Source organism: Episyrphus balteatus, chromosome 4 (genome assembly GCF_945859705.1).
Source record: "Episyrphus balteatus chromosome 4, idEpiBalt1.1, whole genome shotgun sequence".
Taxonomy (NCBI): Eukaryota; Metazoa; Arthropoda; class Insecta; order Diptera; family Syrphidae; genus Episyrphus; species Episyrphus balteatus.
The window spans coordinates 46,672,393-46,690,113 of NC_079137.1; the positions used below are offsets into that span (position 1 = coordinate 46,672,393).

General features: G+C 27.8%; 1 protein-coding gene across 2 annotated transcripts; it reads left to right on the forward strand.

Moving 5' to 3' along the window:
• The first annotated feature begins 1,117 nt into the window (after positions 1 to 1,117).
• LOC129919515 (high mobility group protein Z) lies at positions 1,118 to 12,475 on the forward strand. 2 transcript variants are annotated; one of them, XM_056000420.1, is made up of 3 exons: positions 1,118 to 1,437; positions 11,756 to 11,949; positions 12,019 to 12,475. In XM_056000420.1, exons 2-3 carry the CDS (start codon positions 11,797 to 11,799, stop codon positions 12,199 to 12,201), a joined length of 336 nt encoding a protein of 111 aa, XP_055856395.1. In that variant the 5' UTR covers positions 1,118 to 1,437; positions 11,756 to 11,796; the 3' UTR covers positions 12,202 to 12,475. The 2 variants fall into 2 exon arrangements, with proteins under 2 accessions (XP_055856395.1, XP_055856394.1); XM_056000419.1 differs by lacking the exon at positions 1,118 to 1,437 and adding an exon at positions 1,707 to 1,994.
• Positions 12,476 to 17,721: the final 5,246 nt, after the last annotated feature.

A 17,721-nucleotide genomic window follows, 5' to 3' on the forward strand; every position in this document is an offset into this window, starting at 1 on the left:
AAAATTAAAATTAAAATTAAAATTAAAATTAAAATTAAAATTAAAATTAAAATTAAAATTAAAATTAAAATTAAAATTAAAATTAAAATTAAAATTAAAATTAAAATTAAAATTAAAATTAAAATTAAAATTAAAATTAAAATTAAAATTAAAATTAAAATTAAAATTAAAATTAAAATTAAAATTAAAATTAAAATTAAAATTAAAATTAAAATTAAAATTAAAATTAAAATTAAAATTAAAATTAAAATTAAAATTAAAATTAAAATTAAAATTAAAATTAAAATTAAAATTAAAATTAAAATTAAAATTAAAATTAAAATTAAAATTAAAATTAAAATTAAAATTAAAATTAAAATTAAAATTAAAATTAAAATTAAAATTAAAATTAAAATTAAAATTAAAATTAAAATTAAAATTAAAATTAAAATTAAAATTAAAATTAAAATTAAAATTAAAATTAAAATTAAAATTAAAATTAAAATTAAAATTAAAATTAAAATTAAAATTAAAATTAAAATTAAAATTAAAATTAAAATTAAAATTAAAATTAAAAATTAAAATTAAAACTTTTTGTTTTTATTTTTGGTTATTTTTTTATAAAAACAATGAAAGTATCTAAATTCCATGTTTTCACCCCATAGCCAATACAGAGTATCATTTATATCAATTTTTTTCGCTCCTACAGTTAAAACGCTGCGTACATATATCCGAGCTGAATATCTGCCATATTTGCACGCAGTGATATGCTGCTGCTGCTGCTTTTACATTTTCATATAGAAAATTTCGTTCGGGTAGCATTGTTTGTGTGCGTTGCCATCACCATATATTCCCCCTGCGCGTCAACACTTCCCCCAAAACGCCCTTAACATCATATTTCTCCTCACCAACAACCACTTCATGGTTTAGGCAGTAGAGAGATACTCGCATATCCACCCGCGGGGGTAAAAAGGGAAAGAGACAAAAACACACATTTTCGAACTGCTGCCTGCCTGCCTGCCTGGCTTTGCCTTTACATTTTGCTTGGCCTGCCATAGCATAGAGATTTCGAGATACACATATTGAATTTTTATACCCGAACAAAGTGTATAGAGTGTAGTTGGCTGTTTGTTCCCAGTTCAACCCTGCTTGGTTCGGTTTTTCGTTCGCGTCGCTTCGCTTGTTCGTTCATATAGTTTGCCTTTGCTGGCTTGCTTTTGGCTTTCCCATACAATAAACTCTCTACTACCGTCATAGTGTATAAAATATTGTGAGTGAAGAACCCCATCACGACTATACGAACGAATACGAACAAAAATTTTCATATATTCAACGAAAGAAGAACACTCTCTACGTAGAGCATACGGCAAAACGGCTATACGGCATACCTACAAAATCCAATCCGACGGATTCCTACCAACCAGCCAGCAGACAGCAGCAGCAGCCAGCACCACCAAAGTAAGATACAAAATTTTTCAAGTAAAATTGTAGATATTTTTTTTTTTTTTTTGAACGGCATAAGGCAAACGCAGAGTCGTCAGAGTTAAAGTGAGAGAGAGGGGCAAAGACAAAGAGGGCAGGGCAGGGCAGAAGCATTAAGGCAAGGCAAGGCAAGGCAAAAGGTATACTACTGTGAGTACTGTGATACTGAATAATATTATACTGAAACTGCTCGTCGTCGTTGAAAAACACTGTGTGTGGTGGAAATATACGAAGTGTATAGAGAAGTATCTCCGTCCGTATACCTATTCGTTTGGTTTTTCGTTTTCGTTCGTTCTACTGGTAGAGTAGATACTTTTGTACTGCTTTCAGCTTTGTCGTATCTCGTATCGTCGTTGTTAGTGTGTTCGTTCGTAATATTGAGTTTGCTTTTTGCTTTGGCTTTACTTTGCTTCTACATCAGATCTGCTGAGTATTATAGTGAAGAGTTTTATTCCACATACATTTCAGTTCTCGGTCAAAATAAATTTTTAGTGTCCATATTCAAATATAAATTACTAATTTAAATTATACAGGTGAGTGAAAATTGTTCTTCTACAATCTATCATAAAACCCTTGCAGTATTTTATTTTCCAAAATCTATAAAAATTAATTGTCATTTATTATATAAAATTTGTAAAAATCATCGACCCATTTTGGCGTGGGTTTTTCATATGAAATTTTTCTTTTCCTCACAAAATCGCCATGGCTTTCATATATAATTTGTACTGAAAAATGGACGTCGCTATTGAAATATTTTTTCCATATGAAATTAGTCTTGTTTTTAATGGTGAATAACTAAATTTTTAGACGATGAATGATTAAATTTTTAAGAATATTTAAAAATATGATTATTTAATAATTGAATTGATAAAAAATTACGTCTTGAAAACGTTTTCGTCATCATAAAAAAAAATTCTTAAAAAAAAAAAAAAAAATTCGAGGAAAAAACTCGAACACTTTGCTGCTGTATGTGTATAAAATTTTGTTGGTTGGGTATATTGGGTTGGTTTGCTTGCTGCTATTGCTTTTGCTCTGGTGGTGCTTCAGCTTTTTAGTTTATAGGCGTTGTGGCGGTTGGTGGTAAGCGGTAGGAAGCAGTGGCGGGCGGGTTTGCTTGCTGCTCTTTGTTTGTGGAAGAGGGAGAGTGTGGTGGAGTCGTTTTTGGGGGGAGAGAGATATTGGTGAAGGCGACAGTGACGGCGACGGCGACTCTGACGACAGATGATGGGTATAATCGGGGAGGAAAAAGGCGCATTAACTACCTAACTTCATGTTACGGATGCAGAGTGAAGGGGGGGTGTTTTTTTGTCGAACTAAATACATAAAAATCAGGGCAGGGGAATGAAATTTACTATCCAATTTTTTTTTCTTTTTTTTTCAATTTTTCTGTTACAGTCATTTCGAGTATATTAGTATAGAAGTTTAAAACTCTTAACACCATTCAATATCTTGAAGATAGGTAGAATTAAAAATTTTGTTTTTTTTTTCGTTTTCTTCGATTTGATCATCATCAAACGCCGCCATAATGTGTGGAAATAATCACAATCGCATAAAAAAAAAGAGCGCATTTTTTTCTTCTCCCATTGAGTGTTAATTATGTTTTGTTCGTTATTTTTATTTCGTTTTCTGACGACAAGGAGTAGCCATTTGCAAAAATGTTAGAAAACGCAAAAAATTCAAATATTTGAAATGGAAATGAAAAAAATAAGAAAATAGCGGCCATTATTTCCTTTTTCCTGGTTTTTTGTATTTTTTCTATCTATGCTGAAAAGGTGAAACATGAAAAAAGAAGAGAGATAGGATACCTATTTGTTTTTTTTTTTTTTAAACGAAATAAAAATAATAATTAAGTTATTATTTTTTTTTTTCTATAATTTAATTTTAATTTATCAATGGTTGCTTACTTCACTCTGCGCGCTCTTTTTCGATATTTTTTTGTTGTCTTTGTATGTTTGTATATGTACATAGGGATATCATTATTATTATTATTTTTGTTTTCTTATTGTTGTTTTTTTTTTATGTCTTTGTCAACCTTTTTGAGTTTTATTTTTTGTTAAAGAGATATGGTATTTGAAGTGATAAATTTGTATTTGTTTTTCTTCTTTTTTTTTAACAAAAATAAATTGAAATACATACATAAAAATACTTGAATTAAGGTAATAAAACTGTTAGGACGACGCCATTTTGTGTGGAGTTTGAATATTTGAATTATTTAATGATCTATGTAACAGGATGTGCTGAATATATTTCAAACAGTCGGGATTAAAAGTATTTTTCTTTTTGAAAATTGAAAAAAAAATATTTTTCCTAGATATTTTATTTGTGATAAGTAATATTTTTGTTAATTCTTTGAAAATTTTATTCTATTTTTTGAACTTTAAAGAATATATAATTTATTTTGGTTAAACTTTTATAAAAAAATTGAAAAATATTTTCTCTTAAATTAAATTTTTTTTGAATAATTTTGAAGCATTTTTCATAAATTTTCTTAAGCAAATAGTAATCGTTCTTATAAATCCAGGTGAAATATTTTTTAGAGAAGTCACTTTACGTGAAGAAAAGAGACGTATTATTTTCAAGCACTTACTTTTAATTCCTTTTTTGTTCAAAAGATTACTCGTGCACCCTGGACATAATAAAACATAAAACTCAAAAAACAAACTAGATTTTCTGTTGGTAGATTTTTAACATTCTAATATGTGTTGTACTATTTGTCTTATTCACAATATTACTAAAGTACAAATGTGTTTGTCAATTTCTTAGAACATTACATACCTACATTACAAATTTACACTTTTTTTTTGTTCAAAATATTGGTTCTTATTGAAGACGTTTCTAAAGAAAGGAAGCAATCTGAACACGGGTCTGCCAGTATATTTTATAAGGATGAATTTTCAAAAAAAAATTAAATAGGTACAATTTTTAAAATATTTTTCAAAATATATCTTTTTAAGACCATAATTAAATTTTAACTTTAGTAAGAAAGATTTTTAGAAAAACTTTCCATAAACCAATAAAAAAAATAATAATAATATAAACCTAACCTTTTAATGAAAGTAGTTGTTTTTTTTTTTCAAAAGTTACCGTTTTTTTTAATTTCTGACTCTTCCAAATCCTTTGTTTAATTGCAACGATTTTTTATAAAAAGTTAGTATACTTACAATGAATCTGAAACCTAATTAGATTTTTATTTTCAAATCCCAACTAAAAAAAATTTTTTTGTAAATTTATGTTTTAAGTACTGTTTTAAGATAATATTTATTAAAACTTATTTTTTAAAAAAATACTTTGAACCCTTAAATTTGTTTTGTTTTAGTTAATTATTTTTTCAAAAATGTTTGCATATGCAAAATTTTTGTATAGGAAGTCTTAAATATTGAGTAACTTAACTCTAAGTGCAGTACAACGACTCGGTAGCGCATTTTATTTTTTATTTCTGAAAATTAATTCAAAAAGTCGAAATAAAAAAAAGTAAAGACCACTTTTTTCGGATGAAAGCATGGACATATGGAAAAGTCAAAGCTAAATTGATTATGTTTAGATATTGTACATTGGTACTTTTTTATAAGTTTAAATAATTTTAATAAAAAAAAAACTCAAAATCGTTAGAGCCGTTTTTTAACTATTTTGAAAAAAATAAATAAAGTCGGTATGCCATTTTGTACCAAATACTAATCAACATCTTAAGCCAAAATTTCCAAAAAAAAATCCATGTCCCGGTCCCCTTTTTGAAAATTTGTTTAAATCCATTCTTTTTGATTTACAATGAAATTAATTTTTCAATATAATTTCTTTTAAATTGAATTAGAGGAAATCAGATTAAAAAAATTTCATTAAAAGATTGACCTTATCTTAAATCTAACATTTGAAACTGTTCCATTCCTCATACAATTTTCAAAGCTGAATTTTGTTTTTTATAAAAGTCTTAAAAATATTAAAAATCTTTATTTGTTCCCAAACTTAAAACTTTAAATTTTAGTTTTTTTTAATTTTGTACATTTAATATTCAAAAATAAAAAGACTTAATTTTTAAAAATTTAGTATCGAATAATTTTTACTGTCAAAACTTTCTAAGGTCGGCAATGACTTAAGATATCAGATTTTTATGATTTTAACTTTAATTTGTGAAAAAAATGAGGCTGTTTCTGTGTATCCAAATAAACTTATATTCTGTAAAAATTTTATAGTAAAAAGTGACGAAAATTTTTTTCAGAATTTATTATTATATTAACTATGTCCAAAAAATTTTCTCTGTCAACGTTTTAAGTATCTTAGAACACCTGTAATTACTTTTTCAAGGCCCAGTAAGCATCAAAATTGCGAAATATCCTCCTCTTAATTCTTAAAGCATTTTATTCCATTGAACAATGTATAATGTAAATTATATATAAACCTAACTAAGAAATTTCCACGTTTTTTGAAAAAAAAAAAATTAAACTTCTCTCGAAACTCTGAACTCAAAAAAAAATTCAAAATCGTCCTCAACTCAAAAAAGTGCAATAAAGTCTTTATTATAGTTTTGAATATTATTGCATTTAATTTAATTTTTAAGAATATCTATTAATCACTCACTTGATATGTTAGAATTACTCAATTATTTATAATATTCTGATGTAAGACTTTTAAACTCCACTGTATTTTAGTATGGATCAAAAAGTGTTTGAATAAATATACCATAAAAGTGATGCCAAAATTCATGATTCATGACATTCCTTGTACACTTTATCCACTTTCCCAAAAATTAGATACCTAGCTACCTAATTTTTTTTACTAAAGACCCTAAAAAAAAAAAAACCAAACTAAAAATAAACAACCATTTCTTTTTTTTTTTCATTTCCCAAAATGCCTCATTAAATATTTATCAACAAAGAAAAAAAAAAAACTACTACAAAAAAATAAAAATAAAATCCAAATTAAAATGACTGCTGTATACAAAATTTTACTCTATTCTCTATGAAGCCATTTTGTACTGCGACGTAGCTAGTGCGCATACATTTTTCCATAGAAATATATTCTCAGTTTGAAAACAAAATTCATCCATATCTACCTTCTATATAAAATTTTTGCTGCTCACTCTGGGACTACAACTGGAGTCGTTAAACCCCTGTTGCTCTCTTGTAACCAGGAACACAAGCCCTACCTACAACAACTACCACCAATGGTGTATGTATAGATAGATAGATACACTTTGACTCTACTATGCAATGATGACTTTTTTCTTCCTTGTAGATGTATAAAATAAAGGAAAACCGTTTCTAGGTTTTTCTCGATATTTCCTTCCATAGTACAAAAATTGTATCCTTTCTTTTAATGACGGTTATTTTGTTTGGCAACCATATTAGTTTGAAATTTTTTTGAAATCCAACAGTTTGAGAGAGAGTACAGAGAAAAAAATCAAAAACAAAATCAATGGAGACAAAAAATTACTTTTTCCTTGGGAAATTTTCATAGTTACATGCAGCATAAGCTTTGATGTCAAGCATATACCTACTATTACCGTTAAAAAAGCATTGCCGTGTCTCATAGAGCAAAATATTGTACGAGTATATGGCATGGCCAACAAGCAAAAGCAGCCCCTGGAAAAATTATTCACTCGCTATAACTACCCAACCAACCAAACCCACCCATAATAGCCCTATACAACACGGTTCCAACGTAGTTATCTGGCTTTCCACCCACAACATTTATTTTCATCTCATCATACTTGTAGCATTAACTCTCGGTGTTTCATTTGTTGTTGTTGTTGTTGTTGTTTTTGTTGTTATTCTTGGTTGTTTTTTTGTTGTTGCTGTTGTTGAGTTTGCTACAGTTTTTGGAGTCATGCTCCATTCACGTTTTCGCTCCTTGTGTGCCAAAAAGGGGGTGACTTTTTTGTTGTTGTTGTTGTTGTTGTTGGATTTTATTTTGTTATTCTCTCCAGCCATCATCATCAGCAGTGTCTAGAGTTGTTGTTGGTATACACTTTGATGTAGCAAAAGCAACCTATTCCCATTCCATTTTATAACTGCTGCTGAATGCTGCCATCAGCGCATATTGCCCCCTCCTCCCCTAATTGAAGTGGGTTAAACACTCAACTATTATTTGGGGCTATTGCTACTTTCAGTTTACAGTGAGTAGAGATTGAATTGTATCTCTCACTATACTCTCGAAAATCAGGTAAACAGATATAAATTTATGTATGTTTATCGTATGTGTTTGATGCGCTCGCTATTAATAATATCAAATCCCGGGACTGGACAAAATATTTTGCTATGTGTATGGCTCAAAGTTACTCGATACTCCCCTATACATCATACCCTTTTCGTCCTTTCATCAGAAACAGAATTGATTTCGGGTAACTTAGAAGAGAGAGAGAGAGCCCATCATCAGAATGAGTGGGTGAAGGTTGAGGTGGACTGGACAATTTGTTAAGAGCTTATAGAAATATAATTCAAACTCGTCCTCTGTTACGTTTATTATAACCAAAATGAATGTAGGTTTATATATATAAACAAGGTAGATATAACCGCAAAAAAAACAACAACAATATTGATGCAATTTAATTACGCATGTACACACACAATATAAATACATACATAATTGTTAATTATTAATTAATGCTGCATTAATTGCACGAATACAAAGATATGTAGGTAGTAGGTATAGATATCAATATTATGTATGGATATAAAAAGGTGTGTAATATATGCAATTGTATGTATTGTTTTATGCAAAACGGATTCTCATGTATTTTATGTATATAGTAAAGTTATGGACTATTTACCTGACAAAAGGTGTATATACATCAATTCTGCAATGATACATAAACTGCCTACTTAAGGGTTATGGCTTTAATTTTAATGTCATGCATTAATCAGTTATATTTGTATGGATGGGTGGGTTTTTCTGTGATGTGTGAGGGGGTTTTCTTGGAAGAGTCCACTGAACTCCTACTCAAACTCTATGATATACTTTAAACCTTGTAGTACAGTTGCACTTTGTATATCTTAGTTGCAATAAATGTGAATATCTTTCAAAATATTGATTAATACGGTTGTTGTTTTACTTAAATAGATAACTTTGCTTAAATGGCGCCCGGGCAAAGCTAAAATTAGACTAAAATACGTGCATAATTGAAAACAGATAACTACATTCTGTTGAATTCCTAGTCTAAAGAAAATAAAATTCACGACTGGGTCGCACGTACTTGCTCTTGTAGTTCAAAGTATCTTTATCTTAAATATCTTTAGGAAATCTTAGGTTTTTTAAGTGTCGAGAAAAAAAAAAACATCGAAAGTTAAAAAATCAATTAATTTTTTTCCCACAACTTTTTTTTTAACTTTTTTTACATTTTACACTTCAAAATGATATCTGTAAATTTTAAATAAAATTGGCTTATGCTTTGATAAAATAACTTAAACCTTAAAAAATATGTCAATTTTTGAAAAACTCAGATTTGTTAGAATCAATAAGACTATTACGCACACAAAATTTAATCAAAATCGTTAGAGTCGTTTTCGAGAAAATTGCAATACCTCGAAAACGTTATATGGGAGATATGCGTTAAAAAGGAGATTTTAAAAAAATAAAAAAAAAAACGGACCTAGGAAATTACGCAAAAATCATCTGTACCAAGTTTCAAGCAAATCCATCCATCCGTTTAGGCCCTAGCTCGATGTACAGATGGACGCACAGACGCACAGACCGACGGACGGCATGAAGAAAACCACTTTTTTGATCTTCTCCATTATCGTAATGTTGGTTTTGATTAAAACCCCGAATTTTTTTTTCTACACGAAACCAATACTTGCCCTATAGAGCAAGTAAAAATAGTAAGATAATATCATAAAAAAGTCAATTTTAAACTTTAATTTGGGTAAGATTTACTTTCCGATAGATGGTCTAAAATAATATGTTAAAAATTAAGCAAATATTCTCCAACTAATATTATTACTCCCATATTCATCCAAAAAAAGCTTCTTATACCCATTTATCTCACTCGCATACTCTTTGTTAAGTAATCCAAAGCAGTATTGCCAGAGCTGACTAATTATAGTCAAACAGCCTACTTGAACATTTCATTCGTTGTTTAAAATTTTGATTTCCGGTTTGTCAAAATTTGTTTTTAGTTTGGCAGTTTTAAATTCGTCTTAAATTAAAAAGTTTAACAAAAAAAGTACTAGATTTATGAACAGAAAAACCATTTTTTGTTTTTATGTATTATTTTTCATTTTACGCACTTTAGTTAGCATTGGGAGATTAAATGTATCCATGAAATGAAAAATAAAAAAATAAATAGTGGCAATTGGAGCCATAATAATCAGTTCTTTCAAAAACTTATTAAAAGTGTTTGAAATAAAACATAAAATCTCATAAAAAAAAGTTTGAGTTGCTTTTTTTGGCTCCAAGATTGTTCATTTTCAAAAAAGACTGTTTGTCTCTTAAGTATTCTTACAACACTGCTCTTAAGTGATTAAATTAGCGATTTTTTAAAAATATTACTGTAGTGTTTTCTTATAAAAAAAGATAGACAAATAAATTAACCGCACCTGAAAATGTAGGTTAAGTTTAAATTTCATCCCATGCTTTCCAGTACATAATAAAAAACCGCCGAAAATGGCATTTTCGTTTGGTGGGTTCTTTTTTAACTCTTCCAATAAAAGTTTGCACTAATTTAAATAGTCGTTAAAGAAACATACTCGAAACTGTTTTGTTATTGAATTTTGTGTGAACACCAAACAAATCTTACCAATTAAAACTAGCCCAATATCATGACCCCTCGTCTCCCTAATTACAAAAGTACCCATAACAAATGCTTAACAAACAAAATGTATCCGAAAATAGTGTGTCCCTTGTATTTTTACTTGCTCTATAGGGCAAGTATTGGTTTCGTGTCGAAAAAAAAAATTGAGGTTTTAATCAAAACCAACATTACGATGATGGAGAATTCCGAAAAAGTGGGTCTCGCAATTCCGTCCGTGCGGTTGTGCGGTTGTGCGTCCATCTGTACACATTTCCACAGCCTAAACGGGTGGACGGATTTTCTTCAAATTTGGTACAGATGATTTTTATGGAATTCTGAAAGTTGTTTTTTTTTTGTTTTTTTCTATCTCGTATAGAACGTATACCTCCCATACAAAAAAATACGATATTGCAAATTTCTCGAAAACGGCTTTAACGATTTTGATTAAACTTTGTGTACGTAATATTTAAAGCAGTGGCAATAAAACTGCATTTTTATTTTTTCTCAAAAAAGTCAAATAACAAAAAAAAATTTTTTCATTTTACAAAATTTTGCCCTAAATGTCGGCTCTTCCCCAATATCTTTTTTTTTTTAATTTAGAGGCAGCTTTAAAAATCTACAAGTAGACTAACATAAAAGTGCTTTGAACTGCAAGAGCAAGTACGTGCGACCCCAGTCGTGCATTTTATTTTTATACAATTTAAACATTTTATTATTTCTTAAAATGGCTCATGCAATGGCTCATGCAATCTTCAAAAATTCAATAAAAATACCAATGATAAAACACAATTTAAATGAAAATATATTCTTAGTGATGAGCTATTAAATATAAAGAAAATTCAAAATTTTGCCGGGGTACAAATTTTTATTACAAAATTTTGCTGTAAAAATGGGAAAAAAAGTTGGATTCAAAACTCTTATTACAAAATTCTGCTTTCAAAATTCTGTTTTTCAAAATATGTAGGTATTGCTTTTCATAATTCCTTTTAACAAAACTCTGCAAAAAATAAAAAAGAGTGTAAAATGTTAAAAAGCGCGACCGTACTTACTTTTTCAGATTTTTGAATACTTATTTTTTTTTTTTTTTTTGATAAATTAAAAAAAACAAAATTTTCGTTTAATCAGCAGTATTTTGAAAATCAGATATATCAGAATTTTGATGCAATCCCGAAAAAAAAGTGTTAATATTTCGAGGTCTACACGAAGGTCATTTCAGATAAAGGTCTTAAAAGAATTGTAATTAGATTATTGAACGAACTTAAACATAAAATAGCCACATTTTTTTCGAAAAACATAAAACATCGGAAAACATACAAGAAAAGTTTTACACGTTTGATTTAAAAGAATCGACAAAAAAAAAATTAATTTGGGTAACTTTAAATGTTTAAAACATAAAAACAGCTAATGTAAGTCCTTAATGGTCTTAATATGTATTTCAAATGTTTTTTGTCCCAACCGGCAAACACTCTCAAAAATAAATCATTTTTAAAATTTTTTTAAGAATTACATACATATATATGAAGATTATAACAATTTTCTAACAATCCTTATTTTATTTTTGTATCTCTCCAGATCACTTCAACCAACAACAAACAAACAAAAAAACATAAAAAATGACTCAAGAAAGGCCAAAACGTCCACTTTCCGCATACATGCTGTGGCTCAATGAGACCCGTGAAGAGATCAAGAAGGATAATCCTGGCAGCAAAGTTACCGACATTGCAAAGCGTGGTGGTGAATTATGGCGTGCAATGAAGGACAAATCGGTAAGTCTCTTATTAAATTTAAATAAATAGTACAAAATTCTAAATGATTTTTTTTTTACCAAATTAAAGGAATGGGAAGCAAAAGCCATTGCGATGAAAGAAAAATACACAAAGGATTTGAAGGAATACGAGGCTAATGGCGGTACTGACACAGGTGCCAAGAAGCGAAAGTCAAAAGCAGCCAAACCAGCCAAGAAGCTCAAAAAGAAAGAGACGTCAGAGGAAGAAAGTGGCGAGGATGAAAGCGATTAGATCGTTTAAGATTTCTTTTACTACTTTTTTTTTGCTTTGATTATTTTTTTCTTTAACTCTTTGATTTCATAATTTGTACTTTTTTTTTAATTTTTCCATTCTTTTGTCTATGGAAAAAGAGAAGAAATAACAACATCAATACAAAAAAAAAACTTATTTATCTAGTATCTTAATTGTGTTCTGCATAATTTTGCTAAGCAAAATAAAAAAAAAAAAACAAGATGCAATATGCAGAAAACATTAATAAATTGTATTGATTTATTGAATAACGAAAGTAATGAACCTACAAATATTTTTCCCCTTAGTTTGTTAAGCTAAATAAGTATATTAAATATTTTATGTGTATTTAAACGTAAATAAATGAAAATATAAAAAAATACAAAAAAAAAAAACAGTTTCTTATTATTTTATTTTACTTTTTTTTTTTTTAACTTTTGAAATGGAATTTTTGGCAGAAAAGAGAATTAAAAATCATTAAATGTAAAATAAATCATAAAATATACAAAAAAAAAAACATCATTTTAGCCAAAATAGATTTCTTGAGTAAAAAATAAGCATCTTAAATGTCCGTAAATGAAAAAAAAAAAACCGTACAATTAAGCAAAAATAAAAAAAAAGAAAGAAAAGTATAAAGCTAAGCATATTGCTTATATAAAATTTATTAAAAATAAAAAAATACATCCCATTTAAAAAAAAAAAAAAAATGGAATACAAAAACAATTCTTGAAAAACAAAAATAAACCAAAATTTTAAAACCAATATTTTACTAAAATCTGATGAAAAAAAAATAAATTTTATTTCTGCCGAAATAAAAACGAAATGAAAAAAAAAAAAAAAAATATTTAAATCTAGAAAAATTAAATTAGATGTGATGTTAATAGATTTTTGTTTTGTGTTTTTCATTGACAAGCTAAATGTGGGTAAATAGTTCAAGTGAATGAATGCAATGTATATGATTTTTTTTGAAATAGAAAATTTATATACATACATCAATATTCGGTTCTCTTGAATTTTCTCACAAAATAGAAGTTTTTTCTTTTGTTTAGACTTGAATGAATATGGTATGAAGAGTATAAAATATTGACATTTAAGTTTATGTTTCAAAAAAAAAAAAAAAAAATTAAAAAAAGTAAAAAAAAAAATTTGTCAATACACCATTTTCTGTGTTTCAAATAAAAATAGAATTTAAATAAAATGGATGTGCATTTTAACTCATCGATTTTATCTTTTCAATTACCCTTTATGATAGTTTCCGATTTTAAGAAACATTTTTCTTCATATTACTTTTGTTTGATTTTGAGCTTAAGTTTTTTAAAAATATTCGAAAGTAAATGTCCATCTGGATCTGAAATATTTGAACTTTACAAAGAGTATTCTTGTTTCATGGCTCATTTTAAAAATCTGATAATTTTTTTTTAATGTTTATGTTAGTCTATGGAAAGAAATAGTACGCATACGCCACAGTGACCCACTTTTACATAATAGGATATATTTTACAATTCTCATTTGAGCTTTTAAACTGAAGTATTAAATGAATGCATATACAAAAACCAATCTTTTTTAAAAGCATTTATTAGAACCACAAATAATAGAAATGGCTTAAGAACGTAACCACGGGTCGTTTGAACGCGACACTACTCGAAGTGTCTTGCACTCCAGATTTTTTGATGCAGAAATGTTCCTTGGGGTCTAAAAAGTAAGAAAAAAGCTTTTTTAAAATTTTCTATCGAGCTTTTCGTTTTTTACGAGCTTAAGCACTTTCGGAGATATGTATGTAATTGAGTAGAAATGACTTATGTTCATATGTTTGTGCTTTCATAGAAAATAGCTATTGTTTTTCGAAGAGCTAAAATAGTGTTTATTTTTGTTCAAATACTTCGAGACTTTTATATGGAAAAGCTTGTTTTTCTCAAAGAGTAACAATTTTGATGTGAAAAAATCAGTGGGTTTTGTCGAATAATGTCCTACTTGAAATAAAAAAAAAATAATTTTGGAATGGTTTGTAGCATGTCATAGAACCGTTTTATTGACTATTGATTCTCTCTTAAAAGCTTTTAGACCACTCTAGGTGTATGAAAAAAGGTCTTTTTAATGAATTTGTTAATTTAAAGTAAAGTGGTAGCGGGCAGGTATTTTAGTGTAGCTACAAAAATTTTCTTTGAAAATGATCAATTTTACACTTAAATATCTGCCATACCCGACAAACAATTTTGGTTCTATAAAGCTTTACAGATGCAATTGTTGCTTCTGTAAAGCATTATAGAAGTAAAATTGTTAGTAGGGTAATATACTTACTCAAAAAAATTTCGTCTAAATACTACATTCCAGCACATAAAGTGGCCTAACCCCTTTAACAATTTAGTTTTTTATTCAGAAAAGTCTAGGAAACCGTAATAGGTACTTAATTTTTTTTTTTATTTAAAAAAAAATAACATTTCAATTTTTGGATAGTAACTTTTTTTTAAACCGGTCTATTTTTGATATGTTGTTTTTATCTGTCTAATAATAATTTCTTAAGAATGGCATACCAATTTTTTGTTAATGCTTGAAATGTATTATTTAGGCAAAAAATATTATATAACCGTTCCAAAAGTCCTATTAATTTTACTTTTTTTTTAATTTCATTTCAACCTAATTTTAAAAATATTGTTCCTCAATTGGTCAATTGCTATCGTTTTGTTCATTTCGACTGGACTATAGCTAATTAGCTATCGATTTTGCAATGTTTTGTTAGTTTTAGGTCTACACAATTTTTAATTTAAAAAAAAATCACTTCAACACAAAAATGTAACGTCTCAGCATTTTTATTATTTTGAGTTCATCGGCCTATAGCAGCTTGCATCACACTTCGACTGCAGTTGGCGAAGTAGAACCATTTTTTTTTTTAAGATTTTCGAAAAAAAATCAAGGGGTACCCCTTGTCGAAAAAAATGCATTTTAAAAAATTTCCTCCAAGTAGGTACATCAAGGTTGACATCAAAAAAAGGTCTTTTTAATCTGTATTAATAAACATTTTGGATTTGAAATAAGTTTTGGTTTAAAGATATGAGTTTTTGCGAAAAATAACCTATTTTTTGTTCATCTGCACATCGATCAAGGGCCTAACGGTTGGATTAGCTTGAATCTTGGCACAAATGATTTTGGAGTAATTTTCAAGGCCTTTTCATATTATTTTTTTATTTTCTATATCTCCTTTAGAAGTGATACTTCTTATTTTCAAATTTTTCGAGAAAAGTATGTTGCAATTATCTCAAAAACGGTTCTAACGATTTTGATTCAATTTAGTCTAAAAGTGATTATAACAAAAGTTTTTTTTTCAAAAAATTAGATTGTAAAAATATGGCGTTACCGGTTTTTTGAGAAAATTGATCTACCTATTTTTTCTTCAATGGCTTATACATGAAGGTCTTATATAGCTATCACGGACCAAGTAACAAAAAAAAATAACAAATTCAAATCTAGTACCAAAACTTGCGCAAATTTTAAACACTATTTGAGTGTTTCGTTTCAAATTGTCATTTCCCCAAGAAAAACTTTCAATGGTAGCGAATTTACTTTAACTCGTTATACAGGGTGATTCAGGAGTAATATGCCAAAAAGCTAGAGGGTGTAGGTTAGGTTGAGACAAGAAAAAAATCGTATGGGAGGAGGGTCTATTCCCCTTCGTTTAGCGGGGAGGGGCAATTAAAAAGAAATTGACTTATTTTGGAAAAAACATTTTTTATCCACGGTTACACCTACAATAACGTAATATACCTTTTTGTAAACCCAAAACCCTAGTCTTTTACAAAATATATAAATAAAGCCATTTTATGGCACAGTTTTTGAAAAGTTAATTTTTAAAATCAAAATTTTGAAAAAAAAAAATTCAAACTAATTTTTTTCCAAATTGTATGTAATCAAGTACTAATTTAGTTTTCGAAATTTGATGCTCTTATTTATTTTTAAGCAAAAACAGTAGAAAACCGGATTCAAAAATATCTTGTCATTTTTGAGAAATTAACAAAAAACCAAAACTACTTTTTTCTAAAAAACCTCTTTATTTTCTGTTTTTACGTGGCTGGACTTGTTGATAAATTAATTTATGAAAAATTAGCCATTCGTCAATTATTTTTTAAACATTCAGACTTAAATAAGTATACAATAAAGTGATACAGTATTTAATTAACCCTGAATTGATGATTTTTTTTCATTGATAACACCTGAAAACTTACCTGAGAATTTTTCTTGTTATGTCTGGGGTGCTCGCCGCCCATGGATTCTAGCTTTAAGGACCTTAAGGCAATAAAATCGCAATTTCTTAGTAAAAATTTAATAAAAAATAATAACGTACATCCAAAAGATAATTCGATGACAAGAAAAATCAAAGAATATGATTATTTGATTGTTTTTCATTTAAATAAAACAATTGTATTACTTTAAGGCCCTTACAGCTAGAATACATGGGCGGCGAGCACCCCAAACATAGTATAAGAAAAATTCTCAGGCAAGTTTTCAGGTGTGATCAATGAAAAAAGTTGATCAATTCAGGGTTAATCCAATACTGTATCAATTTATTGTATCTTTATTATAAATCTGAATGTTTAAAAAATAATTGACAAATGGTTAATGTTTAATAAATTAAACTATCAACAAGTCCAGCCACGTAAAAACAGAAAATAAAGAGGTTTTTTTTAGAAAAAAGTAGTTTTGGTTTTTTGTTAATTTCTCAAAAATGACAAGATATTTTTGAATCCGGTTTTCTACTGTTTTTGCTTAAAAATAAATAAGAGCATCGAATTTCGAAAACTAAATTAGTACTTCGTTACATTAAATTTTGAAAAAAATTATCTACACCTAAGAGCAAAAAAACGGAATCAAAAAAGATAATTTTTATTTAAAACAAAAATTGCAATGGATAAAATAATGTTTCTTCAAGTTTTATGGTCTCATTTAAAAGCTTGAATTTTTTACTTTTAATTGTTGGTAAAAACTTCAAAATGCATACGATAGTATCATAGCTATCTGTCAATAAATTGCACTTCATTTTTTTCTAAATGTTAAATTTTCTTGATATTCTCTGCTTCAATTTCAGTTTTTTTTTCCTACCGTTACTATTGACGTTATCTGTCAATAAATTGCACTTAATTTTTTTAAAATGTTAAATTTTCCAATTACTCTCAGTTTCAGTCTTTTTTTGCTTACATGCTTCATTTATGTTGATTGGATCCTTATAAAGTGAACGGGTTTTAAAGTTCCTAGTATTGATTTAAAGCCTTTATTTCAAGCTTTTTAATGGTGCAATTAACATTCATGTATGTCAATTACATCCTGGCCAATTAACGTTTTAAAAAAAACGCAAAAGTTTGATTCCATTTTTTTGCTCCTAAGTGTAGTTTGAATTTTTTTTTAAATTTTTTTTTCAAAATTTTGATTTTAAAAACTAATTTTTCAAAAATTGAGCCATAAAATGGCACAATGCCCCGTTTCGAAGTTATTCAACTTTATTTTCAAAAAAAGTTATTAGGGTTTTCAAAAAAA